General features: G+C 40.8%; 1 protein-coding gene across 1 annotated transcript in view; it reads right to left on the bottom strand.

Moving 5' to 3' along the window:
* med12 (mediator complex subunit 12) overlaps positions 1-14,883 on the bottom strand; it is a 197,583-nt gene that overhangs the window by 45,490 nt on the left and 137,210 nt on the right. Inside the window, exons 30-31 of the mRNA XM_060832767.1 lie at positions 1,785-1,946; positions 286-397 (exon numbers count right to left, since the gene is read on the bottom strand). Of these exons, the coding sequence (XP_060688750.1) occupies positions 286-397; positions 1,785-1,946 (274 nt within the window). The remainder of the gene's footprint in view (positions 1-285; positions 398-1,784; positions 1,947-14,883) is intronic.

The following is a 14,883-nucleotide window of genomic DNA, read 5'->3' as shown; positions in this document are numbered from 1 at the left end:
GGCAAAGTGTGTGTTGAGTTTGCATCTGAGGGCTGCTGGTGTTAAAATAAGATTCTGCTCAAATGATTTAAAAAGCTGTAAAGGGAAGCCAGTAGAACTAAATTTTGAAAGAATGAAATCATGTGGATGGACAGATTATCTTCAAACAAATCTAGCCTGTTTTCATGATGTTATCTGATGATCTAGCATTACAAATGAACTGAGACACATCAGTTTGATGGCTACACGTAAACCTGTCGATGTGAAAGTCACTAACCTTTAACAATAATATGAGAGTTACATTACCTGTTGGACTTGACTGTAAAGGGATGTGAGAAGACCCTCTCTTTGCTCATCTTGCCCTTTCAGGCAAGTCAAAACCAGAGAAAGAAACGGTTGTTGGCTTAGCAGAGACATACTGGACAGAGAAAGTAAAGATTAAATAGAACATATTAATGTTAATATGACCAAACGCATTTTGTATTAAAATTAATATAACATGGAATGTTTCAATGCATTGATTGGAATCAATATAGCCCAATATGAAGTATTCAACTGAACTTTGGAAGGCACTCCTTAAATGCAGATACATATGAAATGAATGACACTGGTTTAATATTACACTGAATGCGTGAAAGTACAGTGCTCCATCGTGACCATTGATTTATGGATAATTCGGTTTTTGGTGAAGTACAGAACACCACATTGTTGCTAAAAGGGAGGGAAGAAGAAAAAATTGAAAACTTGCTCAGAGAATAACAAAGTGAGATTTATGTCCTAGTAATGCACGAGACCATCAGGGCATGCAATTCGATGCAAGATGCATTAAAGAGTGATTTTCTGGCACCAATTTTCCCTACATGGCAAGACCCAAGCAGTAGGTGCATGGAAACAGCATCTGTTTCATGTTCCTCCAGAAATATTGTTACCCAGATTTAGAAATATTTCACCATTCATTCATGGTTCTAGGTCAAAATCCTAGAACTCACCATCTAAAAGTGAAGTGCAAGTACATTCCACATACAGGCAGCTCATCAAATCTTAAGAACAACTCTAGAGATAGGGAATAAATGTTGGTTTTCTGACAACAACCATATCCAAAAAATGAGATTTACAAAAAGAGAAATTAGATTAGATTAGATTACTTACAGTATGGAAACAGGCCCTTTGGCCCAACAAGTCCACACCGACCTGCCGAAGCGCAACCCACCCATACCCCTACATTTACCCCTTACCTAACACTACAGGCAATTTAGCATGGCCAATTCACCTGACCCGCACATCTTTGGACTGTGGGAGGAAACCGGAGCACCCGGAGGAACCCCACACAGACACGGGGAGATCGTGCAAACTCCACACAGTCAGTCACCTGAGTCGGGAATTGAACCCGGGTCTCAGGCGCTGTGAGGCAGCAGTGCTAACCACTGTGCCACCATGCCGCCCACAAGGACTGTTCTGTTGCAATTTAGACACCATTATTCAAATCAACAGCTTCAATGTAATTTAATATCACACTGACTGAGATACAAGGAAGTGCATTGCAGAATCATGACATGTTTTTATAGATGGTTGTGATCCTGGTTAAACAGAGATCTGCCCTTTTATACTAGGCATTCTTCCCAGTATTGTGCTGCAATGCACTGGGTAGATTTGTTATTGGTTAAAGCATAAAAACACCTTGAGGCCACAACAGCATAAATAATATGAAATGAGTTAACAGTAGAAAACTGACAGCAGGGACAGCAACAAACTAAGCATATCCATCGTTCTGACTACTCAATAAAACGTTAAAAATCCATGTTTACCTCTTCTGCTTCTGCCGGTCTCGTTCTTTCCGTGAGGATGACCCTAGATGTTGACCTTTCTCCAATTCTTCACCAGCTGCTTTCAGTACATGACCTTGGACAGATGTTGGCAATTTTGCAATCAATGGCGCCACCAGCCAAACACCGGTCCGCTCTGATGAGCTATATATAATACAAAAATAAAAACAAGCATACATATGGATATCACCTACAATCAGATGATCTTGATGCCTGGAGTTCGAATGAATTCAACAATAGACCATCTTTCAGTAGCATGACCTGGAGACCATAAGAGGAGAGTTCAGTTAACAGATCCTAGGGGTTTGGAGACAAAATTAAAACTAAACTCTCCTCCTTTAAGACAATCATTAGAATTCTTGGCCACTTTTCCTAGTGTCACCTTAAATAATAAAAGCAGAAATACAGTAAATACTCAGCAGGTCTAGCACCATCAATAGAATGCAGAAGTTATTTATGTTGATTGCCTTACAAGTGTACCAGCTTGAAACACTAACGTTATGTTTCTTTCTCCTCAGATGCTGCCAGACCTGCTGAGTATTTCCAGCATCTATTTCAGATTTCAAACATTAGCTCCATTTTACTTCTACTTAAATATCTGGTTTTATGATTCTGCAAATTTTGTCTGATACTATTGTGATGAAGATGCTCCTTTAACAAGGTTATGTTGTTCTTGATTTTTCTTCCCCCAAAAGGAGTTGTAAAAGGTAGAGGTTCCAATTTGTCTGGGGTAGGGCCACTTTGATTATAGCTAATAGATATTGTCTAGGGCAACTATTGCAAAAAAAAACTTTTAGGATTTAAAAAAAAACACTTGTACACTGAAAGAGGAGTGGCCAGTTCTCCAAGTTCATAGATTTTTCTATTTGATTTAGTTTTTGCTGGGGACCCTGAGATGCTGCTGGGGGGAGAAAAAGGAGGTTCCACGTTTTAGCCAATGATCCCTGACTGATCGTCTCTGTAATCTCTCTCCCCCCTGTAAGAACCTGTGTTTGAATTTACCTTTTTGTCAAGGGGTGCGTTTATGGGATTTTGCAGGAAATTGGAGCAGCTCTTTGTTAAGTTGTGGAGGATATCTTGCTGGCTGGATTTTCAATTAGTTGCTATTCTAAATTCTGTTTATTTTGTTTTCTTTCATTCGGTAGTCTTTAAATAAATTCTGTTTTATTTAAAACTGAGTGGTTTGACCAATTGCATCACTCTTGGAATATCCAACTTGCACCTACTTAAAACTAGAAAAGTTAAGGTCTGGGCTAACTTCTTAAAATGTTTTGAGAGAGATCTGGCCTGGTCCATAACACTATTCCTTTGAATACCTTGGAACATTAGGCATATTATAAGCAATATGCAACAATCCGCTAGATTACAGACTCATGTACCACTTGACATAGCATCACGTAGATCAGAAAAGGAATTAAATGCAAAGGATTAAAAATTCAGAGTGATATAGAAAGGAAATGTTTTGATTCATGAGGTAACGATGTCAGTACGGAGAAAGAAGAAATCTGTTCTGTTGGGATCGGTTCATTTCACATGGGCCAGGATCAATATTGAATAGAACTGTAATCTGAATAGCTACTCGCAAGGGTGATGGGATTCGGTCAGGTGAAGAAAGATTTAGAAATCTGAAGAGAGATTGAGGCATTAGAGCAGAGTACTGATTTTAGTAGGGAGTAGAAGGTGCAGATAAGATGGGGATGCAGTTGGCATGGTCAACTAAATGGCTAGAAGGGAAAATCATGGCATAAGTGATGCTTGGCAACCTTATGTAATTAAGATTGTGACCTGCAAAAGTCTAATAAAAAGGCAAGGAGAGTTCTTGAGGTGCATTTGTAGTGTCCTACGTACCCCAGAGGTATATCGTAACACAACAGATTGATTAGTTATGTCTATAAAAGGGATGAGAGCAGCTACAGTAACTATTGGTCCCTTAGAAGCAAAGACAGGAGAAATCATTCTGGGGAATAAGGAAACAGCAGAGACATTAAAAATATTGTGTATCTATCATAACAGAAGATAAATTACATAACAGAATAGAAGTTCATTAATATATATTGTATAAAAAAAAGGCTAACAAGAATTAGGAACTTAAATCAATTAATATTTGCAGAGGAAAAGTACTGGAGAAACTTGAAGTATTAAAGTCTGTCAAATCCCCAGAACCAGTTGGCTTATTGCTGTAAAAGAACTGCAAAGAATGTGGATGTACTGCTTATTTTTCAAAACTCTCTACATCCTGGAACACTCCCAGCAGACTAGATGTTAGAAATATAACACAGCCATTCAATAGTGAAGGGAAAGAAAGAACAGGCCCATTGGCAGAACACCAGTTTCACACGAGTAGTATAATAAATTATTAATGGATTATTAGAAAATCATTGTATTATTAAAGACAGCATGGTTTCATCAAACAGAGATAAACAAACGTATTCGATTTTTTAGGATGTAATTAGTAGGGTAAATAAAGGGCAACCTGCAACATATTTGATTTTCTAAACCATTTTCTGGTCATCAAATGTCCAGACTTAACTGCAGTTTAATATTCCAAAGGGCCAGTGGTGAGAGACTGGTTCATTAGAGAGGATGACTGAACAATCAAGAAAAGGAGAAGGAATAAAATATCTGAAAGAGACACAACTATGCTTTCAATTCGTGCTTAATCTCAAATACTACAGAAAATGTACAGACCATCAAATTACAGTCTGTTCTTTTAAGACGTGATACTTGCATTCTCATGCAACCTTGCATTAAAGAAAAACACGTAATAGAATAATGGTGCTGATGAGAAAAGCAGGGTTGGGGCAGACCACCAAAACTAGTAAAAATTGAAACAAAAAATAATTAGCCTAACACAAATAATAGCACAGTCAAAGATTGTTTCTTGGGAGCGGGTTTAAAAACTACATCTACGTTTTGCTGCTTTGCTATCTTTCTTCTTTCATTAACAAGCTGTTCATAGGGTGTCAGATAAAACTTTACACTACCAATTGGTATCCTGCTGCATTCTGCATTGTAGTCATTGTCTTCAAAGAGCTGCAACTGCTTCTGAATTTCCCTCAGGATAGAAGAGAAAAGAGAAGTGGAAAGCTCTCATAGTGCTGCATCCTGAAATTCATAGTCTTCATCTGGAACTTCAAATTCCCCCACAGCAACAGGTTGTTGTAGATCAGTTTCCAATTCTTCAAATCCAACTTGCTTTGCAAGAGCAACACAATGTTCTTTGACCGCTGGAAGCTCCTCTGATGGTTCAACACCTTGAAAATTATGAAGTAAGTCTGGGAGAAGCTTCCACCAAACTGCATGTAGGCAGTCTTTACTGACATCGCCCCAGGCCTCCATAATGATGCCACTGATATTCTTAATGTTAAAACTGTTCCAAACTTGAAGAACACTGCAGCTACTGAGGGGGATAACGAAGATAATCAGCTTCCTGAAAATGTGTCTTAAATAATAAACTTTAAAAGCTGCTACTGCACCCTAGTCCATGGTTGAATGAGAGGGGTTGTGTGCGGAGGTAGAAATAGCACTGCGATGTTTTCAGTAAGCTCAGCAATGGTGGGAAGATGGCTCAGTGCATTGTCCAGAATGAAGAGAATCTTGAAATCCAAATTTTTTCTCCTTCAATCATTTCTAAAAACATCCTCAAAAACATCAACAATAAGGTCAGAACAAATTTGTCTTGTCATCCAACCTTTTTTTTGCTTGCCTTGAAATAAATACCTAGAGTGAACTTAAGGTAACCTTTCTAGGCTTGCGGGTTAGCAGAGTGGGATACCACCATAGGCTTAAGCTTTTGGTCTCCACTAGCATTGGCAGCCAACAGCACAGTCATACAATCATTTGCGACCTTAAAACCTGGAGCTTGTGCTTCATTCTGAGAAATGCAGGTTCTGGATGGCATTTGCTTCCCGTATAAACCTGTCTCAATCAAATTAAAGTTTTGATCTAAGATGTAGCTTTTTTCCTCAAATGATTTTTTCACCACAGGAGGAAATGGCAACGCACGTTCCTGGTCTGCACTGGCAGCTTCACCATATAGCTTTACAGTATGAAAAGCACAGCGGTTCTTAAATCCAGCAAACCAGCCACTACTGGCACTGAAGGCAGGCACACCTGGAGGATTTTCAGCTTTTTTCCTTAGGTCTTCATAAATTGATAAGGCTTTCAGTTTTATGGTGAGAAAGGTGGTCCTAGATTGCTTTTAAGATTGATCTTCTATCCATCTCCATCTCCTCAAGTTCCTTTTCTCACAATCGCACAGACCTGTTAGCACTCAGACTTGTTCCAGTAATGCAGCTTGCTTTAATTTGTGCTATAGCCAACAGGAGTTCATATTTATTTTAAAAATCGTTCATCAAATCACCAATCGCATGACAGTCAAATCGCATTTACAAAACATGTATTATAGGAGAATGACCTGCATCTTGATTACTATTATTGTCTTATGGCTAAGATCATGTGTGCAGGAAGAAAAGAACTTCTACTTATATACCCAAAGACATTCCTGCAAATTGCAAATTTACTTCACAACCCAGGAATTATTTTCAAACTGAAGTAATTGTTTAATAGCCAAGTGCAGCAGCTAATTCATATACAGCAAGGCGCTTGAAATAATGGCCAAAGTGCTGGCATAATGTTTTTAAAAAGTAATATAGGTGAAGATAGTAACACTGGCTAGGAAATCAAAAGATCTTCCAAATCTGGAATAGTATCTGAACTGGCTGGCACAGCTTTGGTTTAACATGTTATTCAAAAGCAGGTAATAAGAGAATACACAAGCTTTACCATTTCCTTAGTCTCTTCTCATGAAGTTAAACAAACACAACCTTCTATAAGAAAAAAGACTAGAAAAAGCAGCATCTGATTCTATAAACATTTGCAATATGAGTTAAAAATGGATGATGTCTGTAACTCATTTCAGGTACAATTAATCATCAGCATGATATGAATATAAATACCTTATTCAAACTGAAAAACTGAGTATCATAATTGGAGTAAATTATATGCACATCTGGTTGATGGTCTGTGGTGTTGTACTCATGTGAGGGAAGACCCAAGTGCAACCTTCAAGACAATTAGTAATTAAGGCCCTGCTTTGAATCACCAAATTTGACGCGCCCAAAAAAACCCAGAAATTTTCATAATGTGAGCTGCCAAATGATCAAAAGGTCTTCTAAAATCTAATATCCATTATTAATTACAATGGGGAGAAATGCAGTGTGGGACAAATTTACGCAGCAAAGCCATAAAGCTTCTCTCTCTACTTAAGGGAATAGATACTGTTTTCTGAAGCAAAGATAATTCCAGAGCCTGTGTTGCCTAGTACCAAGGTCCAGGCACCAGTCCCAAGGTTCTCTCCTGGGCTGGAGAGGAATTTGAAGAAAGAGAAGAAGGATCCAGTTACTGTGGTCCAGAGAGGTACCAACATAATGGGCAGGAACAGGAAAGAAGATCTGCTGAGAGATTACGAGCATCTTAACGATGAATTTTTGAGTGGGAGCAGTGGTTGAGTATAAATGAACCCAGAAGACTACAGCTAAGGTAAGACAGTTTGTTTTAAAATTACTAACCAGTAGCAGGCAGTGGTGTTTTTTTTTCACAGAAAGAGCGGAAGAAATAGGGGGAAGTGACGACGACCAGAGGGGCAGCCGGGAAGGAAAGCAGTGAGTATATAATTCAGGAAGGCGGCTAAACCAGAGATTCTACACCTGTAGTATCTCCCACCCACCCTCCTCCTCTAACCTCCTTAAGTACTCTGTTTTTTTTAAGGTAAGGATTTTCTATTTCTTTACCAGTGACTGGATAAGAATTTACCTTTTTTTGTTTATCTATTAATTCTTTTTTAGGAAAAGACTATAGCAGAGAGGTATCAGAAAGTATTTTAACTCAAACTGTACAAAGTAACAAAGTAATTAACTAAGCAGAGATGGCTGGGCAGGTGATGTGCTGTAGCTGTATGATGTGGGAGCTGGCTGATCCCATTGTGAATGGCAGTGACCACATCTGCAGCAAGTGTTGGTTGCTGGAAAAACTCCGGATCAGAGTTGATGATCTGGAATCTGAGCTTCAAACACTGCCAGACATCCGGGAGGGGGAGAGTTACCTGGACGCTTTGTTTCAGGAGGCAGTCACACCTGGGAAATTAAGTAATTCACATTCAGCTAGTGATCAGGGACATCAGAATATGACTAAGTGAGGCAGGTAGGGGGAACCTGAGTTCAGGAGTACAGGAGCCTCAGCCCTTGACCTTGTCCAACAGGTATGAGATTCTTGCTCCCTGTACGGATGAGGAAAAGGGCCCTGGACAAGATGAGCCAGCTGACCACGGCACCATGGTGCAGAAGGCCATTCAAGATGGGGAAGCAAATAGACAAGTAATGGTTATAGGGGATTCTATAATAAGGGGGACAGATAGTATCCTTTGCAAGCCGGATCGGGAGTCTCGCATGGTGTGTTGCCTGCCCGGTGCCAGGGTGCGGGACATCTCCTACAGGCTTGAAAGGATATTGGATCGGGAGGGGGAGGATCCAGTTGTTGTGGTCCACGTTGGCACTAACAACATAGGCAAGACTAGGGTGGAGGACATGTTAGGGGATTTCGAAGCACTAGGAAGGAAATTGAAGTACAGGTCTTCAAGGGTCATAATCTCCAGATTACTGCCCGAGCCACATACCAACTGGAATAGGGATAAGAAAATTAGGGAAGTAAACACGTGGCTAAGGGATTGGTGTAGGAAAGAGGGATTCCACTTCATGGGCCATTGGCATCAGTTTTGGAACATGGGGGGATCTGTACCTTTGGGACGGTCTCCACCTGAACTGATCAGGTATCAATGTTCTAGCGAAGAGGATAAATAGGGTGGCCAGTAGGACTTTAAACTTCTGAGTTGGGGGGGGGGGGGAAGGGAAAGTGAAAGAGACAGGGAGTATGGCGTTAAATGGAAAGATAAGCAGCAGGATAGCATATGTGCAGACAAATTTAAACTCGAGGCAGACTGGGAATGCAGCAAAAAGGAAGGATAACTTAGGACATCTTATGACTTCCAATATCTCTAATGATAAAGTTAGCATTAAGGCACTTTACCTGAATGCTCGTAGCATTCATAACAAAGCAGATGAACTGATGGCACAGATCATAGCGAATGATTATGATGTGGTAGGCATCACAGAGACGTGGTTGCAGGGGGGTCAGGACTGGTAGTTAAACCTCCAAGGATTTTCAGTTTATCGAAAAGACAGGGCAGAGGGGGTGGGGTTGCCTTGTTAGTTAAGAATAAAATTAAATCTATGGCACTGAATGACATAGCTTCGGATGATGTGGAGTCTGTGTGGGTGGAATTGAGGAACCACAAAGGCAAAAAAACCATAATGGGAGTGAAAAAATACCTCCTAACAGTGGTCAGGACCAGGGGCGCAACATGTACCAGGAAATAGAGAAGGCATGTCAGAAAGGCAAGGTCACAGTGATCATGGGAGACTTCAATATGCAGGTGGACTGGGTAAATAATGTTGCCAGTGGATCCAAAGAAAGGGAATTCTTGGAATGCTTACAGGATGGCTTTTTGGAACAGCTTGTCATGGAGCCCACAAGGGAGCAGGCTATTCTGGACCTAGTGCTATGTAATGAACCAGACTTTATAAAAGATCTTAAAGTAAGGGAACCCTTAGGAAGCAGCGATCATAATATGGTAGAGTTCAGTCTGGAGTTTGAAAGAGAGAAGGCAAAATCGGATGTAATGGTGTTACAGTTAAATAAAGATAATTATGAGGGCATGAGAGAGGAACTGACAAAAATAGACTGGAAGCAGAGCCTAGCGGGGAAGACAGTAGAGCAAAAATGGCAGGAGTTTGTGGGTATAATTGAGGACACTGTACAGAGGTTCATCCCCAAGAAAAGAAAGATTATCCGGGGAGGGATTAGACAGCCATGGCTGACAAAGGAAGTCAGGAAATGTATTAAAGAAAAAGAGAGATCCTATAAAGTGGCCAAGAGCAGTGGGAAATCAGAAGATTGGGAAGGCTACAAAAACAAACAGAGGATAACAAAGAGAGAAATAAGGAAGGAGTGGATCAAATATGAAGGTAGACTAGCCAGTAATATTAGAAATGATAGTAAACGTTTCTTTCAATACATAAGAAACAAACGACAGGCAAAAGTAGACATTGGGCCACTTCAAACTGATGCAGGAAGCCTAGTGATGGGAGATAAGGAAATAGCAGGAGAACTTAACAAGTACTTTGTGTCAGTCTTCACAGTGGAAGACATGAGTAATATCCCAACAATTAAAGGGAGTCAGGGGGCTGAGTTGAGTATGGTTGCCATTACAAAAAAGAAAGTGCTAGAAAAGTTAAAAGGTCTTAAAATTGATAAATCTCCTGGCCCCGATGGGATACACCCTAGAGTTCTGAGAGAAGTGGTTGAGGAAATAGCGGAGGCATTGGTTGAGATCTTTCAAAAGTCACTGGAGTCAGGGAAAGTCCCGGATGATTGGAAGATCGCTGTTGTAACCCCCTTGTTCAAGAAAGGATCAAGACAAAAGATGGAAAATTATAGGTCAATTAGCCTAACCTTGGCTGTTGGTAAAATTCTGGAATCCATCATTAAGGATGAGGTTTCTAAATTCTTGGAAGAGCAGAGTCTGATTAGAACAAGTCAACATGGATTTAATAAGGGGAGGTTGTGTCTGACAAACCTGCTGGAATTCTTTGAAGAGGTGACAAGTAGGTTAGACCAGGGAAACCCAGTGGATGTGGTCTATCTCGACTTCCAAAAGGCCTTTGATACGGTGCCACATGGGAGGCTGCTGAGCAAGGTGAGGGCCCATGGTGTTTGAGGTGAGCTACTGGGATGGATTGAGGATTGGCTGTCTAAGAGAAGGCAGAGAGTTGGGATATAAGGTTCTTTTTTGGAATGGCAGCAGTGACCAGCAGTGTCCCGCAGGGTTCAGTGTTGGGGCCACAGCTGTTCACATTATATGTTAATGATCTGGATGAAGGGACTGGGGGCATTCTAGCGAAGTTTGCCGATGATAAGAAGTTAGGTGGACAGGCAGGTAGTACTGAGGAAGTGGGGAGGATTCAGAAGGATCTAGACAGTTTGGGAGAGTGGTCCAGGAAATGGCTGATGGAATTCAACGTGAGCAAATGCAAGGTCTTGCACTTTGGAAAAAAGAATAAAAGCGTAGATTACTTTCTAAACGATGAGAAAATTCATAAAGCCAAAGTACAAAGGGATCTGGGAGTGCTAGTTGAGGATTCTCAGAAGGTAAACATGCAGGTTGAGTCCGCGATTAAGAAAGCGAATGCAATCTTGTCATTTATCTCAAGAGAATTGGAATATAAAAGCACCGTTGTGTTACTGAGACTTTATAAAGCTCTGGTTAGGCCCCATTTGGAGTACTGTGTCCAGTTTTGGTCCCCACACCTCAGGAAGGACATACTGGCACTGGAACGTGTCCAGTGGAGATTCACACGGATGATCCCTGGAATGGTTGGTCTAACATATGAGGAACGGCTGAGGAGCCTGGGATTGTATTCCTTGGAGTTTAGAAGATTGAGGGGAGACTTAATAGAAACTTACAAGATAATACATGGCTAGGAAAATGTTTCCGTTAGGCGAGGAGACTAGGACCCATGGACACAGCTTAGAATTAGAGGGGGTCAATTCAGAACAGAAATACGGAGACATTTCTTCAGCCAGAGAGTGGTGGGCCTGTCGAATTCATTGCCGCAGAGTGCAGTGGAGGCCGGGACGCTAAATATCTTCAAGGCAGAGACTGATAGATTCTTGATGTCACGAGGAATTAAGGGCTATGGGGAGAACGCTGGTAAGTGGAGTTGAAATGCCCATCAGCCATGATTGAATGGCAGAGTGGACTCAATGGGCCGAATGGCCTTACTTCCACTCCTATGCCTTATGGTCTTATGGAATTAAAAAGCAGAACCACAAACTTCCAGATTACCACCTAAGCATGCGCAAATTGGTATAGAGTAACTAAGATTAGAGAGATAAATGTGTGACTCAAAGGATTATGTGGGAGAAATGGGTTCCAATGCATGCAACACCGGCACCAGTGCTGGGGAAGAAGAAAGCTGGACGTCAGGGAAGGAAGATATGCAGAGGAAGGTGCTCATTTGAAGGAAAGTATAAAAATCAAAAAGAAACCAAACAACAGTAGTGAAGAGACAAGTGATAATCTGAGTGTGAAGGGGAGAAAAGAGACAAAGGTTAGAACCAGAATAAATAATAATGGTTAAACAGTCAAACACTTAACTGGTTTATCCAAGTGCATACAGTAGTTTCAACAAGGTAGATGTGTTGACAATACAGTAAGAAATCAATCAACAGGACTCGACAGTTGTGATTGAGATATTGTTGCAAATGTGGGCATGCACCTACAGTACATGGATTGTAACACTTCAAAAGGTAGCTTAACACCACCTTCTCAATGGCAACTGGGGACAGGCAATAAATGCTGGCCAGTCCCAGGAATGAATTAAAAACAAAGTAACCAAAACCGGAACTCTTTATTCAAAGGGATTAACATTCTGGAAGAATAGACTAAAAGGGAAAGAAGATTGAGTGGCTTGGTGAGTAAAAGACTGGTGAGTAGTGATATAGGTGCAACAGATCATGATCTTGAATCATACAAATAAGGAACAGCAAAGCAAAGAAGTTAAAGGACAGAGTCATCCATAAGCCGCCAGAGAGTTGTGTCACTGTAGGACGTAGTACAAATTGGGAAATAGTGAAGATATGTAACTATCATGAGTAATTTTAATTTGCATATTAACTAAACAAGTGTAACACAAAATACCAAATTTGTAAAGTGCATCAGGGATAACTTTTCAGAGTCATGCATTGCACAACTTATTAATAGATCTAAAATAGCCTGTTTTTGGATGTGTAGTGAGGTACCATGTAACACATCACGTGGTGAAGGAATGTCTGAGGGTATTGATTACAACTTGGTAGAATTTCATATTCAGTTTGAAAGAAAGCAACGTTATCTAAAACTAGCATCAACTTAAAAATAAAGACAAATTCAGAGGTGTGACGAAAGAGTAGTCTGAAGCAGGCTGGGGAAAATAGACAAAGGAAATAAGCAGTGGCAGACATTTAGCAAATATTTCATAACATTTGGAAAAACTTTACTGAGATCAGAAAGAAGGATCTGATGAGAAAGATGAACACCAATGGTTAACAAGGCAATCACAGAGTATCCAATCAAGAACCAAGGCATACAAAGTGGCCAGAGGATTGGAATTTTTTTTAAATGGAAGCATCAGTAGATGACTAAAACAAAGATAGAAAATTGATTAACAGTAAATTGGCAAGAAGTATAAAATTAAATATCAAGGGCTTCTGTAACTATAGCAAAAGAAAGAGTAGCTAAAGTAAGTGCTATACTTTTGAATGATGCAACCTGGGATTAAAAACTGGAAAAAGGGAAGTGGCAAGCAATTTAAAACAACGTTTTACATCAGTCTTTGGAGTGGAGGACAATATAAACAGAGTCAGAGATATACAGCATGGAGACAGACCCTTTGGCCCAACCTGTCCATGCCGACCAGATAACCCAACCCAATCTAGTCCCAGCTGCCAGCACCCGGCCCATATCCCTCCAAACCCTTCCGATTCATATACCTATCCAAATGCCTCTTAAATGTTGCAATTGTACCAGCCTTCACCACTTCCTCTGGCAGCTCATTCCATACCCGTCCCACCCTCTGCATGAAAAAGTTGCCTCTTAGGTCTCTTTTATATCTTTCCCCCGCTCACCCTAAACCCATGCCCTCTGATTCTGGACTGCCCAACCCCAGGGAAAAGACTTTGCCTATTTACCCTATCCATGCCCTTCATAATTTTGTAAACCTCTATTAAGGTCACCCCTCAGCCTCTGATGTTCCAGAGAAAACAGCTCTAGCCTATTTAGCCTGTCCCTATAGCTCAAGTCCTTCAAACCTGGCAACATCCTTGTAACTCTTTTCTGAATCTTTTCAAATTTCACAACATCTTTTCGATAGGAAGGAGACCAGAATTGCATGCAATATTCCAACAGTGGCCTAACCAATGCCCTGTACAGTCGCAACATGACCTCCCAACTCCTGTACTCAATACTCTGACCAATAAAGGAAAGCACACCAAATGCTGCCTTCACTACCCTATCTACCAGTGACTCCACTTTCAAGGAACTGTGAACCAGCACTCCAAGGTCTCTTTGCTGAGCAACACTCTCTAGGACCTTACCATTAAGTGTGTACGTCCTGCTAAAATTTGCTTTCCCAAAATGCAGCACCTCGCATTTATCTGAATTAAACTCCATCTGCCACTTCTCAGCCCATTGGCCCATCTGGTCAAGATCCTATTGTAATCTGAGGTAACCCTCTTCGCTGTCCACTACACCTCCAACTTTGGTGTCATCTGCAAACTTACTAACTGTACCTTTTATGCTCGCATCCACATCATTTATGTAAATGACAAAAAAGTAATGAACCCAATACCGATCCTTGTGGCACTCCATTGATCACAGGCCTGCAGTCTGAAAAACAACCCTCCACCACCACCCTCTGCCTTCTATCCTTGAACCAGTTCTGTACCCAAATAGCAAGTTCTCCCTGTATTCGGTGAGATCTAACCTTGCTAACCAGTCTCCCATGGAAACCTTGTCGAACGCCTTACTGAAATCCATATAGATCACTCTGCCCTCATCAATCCTCTTTGTTACTTCTTCAAAAAACTCAATACAGCACAGAAACAGACCCTTTGGTCTGGCTTGTCTATGCCAATCAGATATCCTAAACTAATCTCGTCCTATTTACCAGCACTAGGCCCATACCTCTTTAACACTGTTCCTATTCATATACCCATGCAGATGCCTTTTAAATGTTGCAATTGTACTAGCTTCCACCACTTCCTCTGGCAGCCCATTCCATTCACACACAAGATAACAAATAAACAAGGTACTAATGGGAGGAAACATCTTATAAGAATATCGATCATAACAGACAAAGTATTTGAAAATGAATGTGACAAAAGTCAGACAAGTAGCCGGGCCCTGCATCAGAGGTGTTCAAAGGAA

Source organism: Hemiscyllium ocellatum, chromosome 11, assembly GCF_020745735.1.
Source record: "Hemiscyllium ocellatum isolate sHemOce1 chromosome 11, sHemOce1.pat.X.cur, whole genome shotgun sequence".
NCBI lineage: Eukaryota > Metazoa > Chordata > Chondrichthyes > Orectolobiformes > Hemiscylliidae > Hemiscyllium > Hemiscyllium ocellatum.
This window is presented reverse-complemented; position numbering and strand designations above follow the sequence as displayed.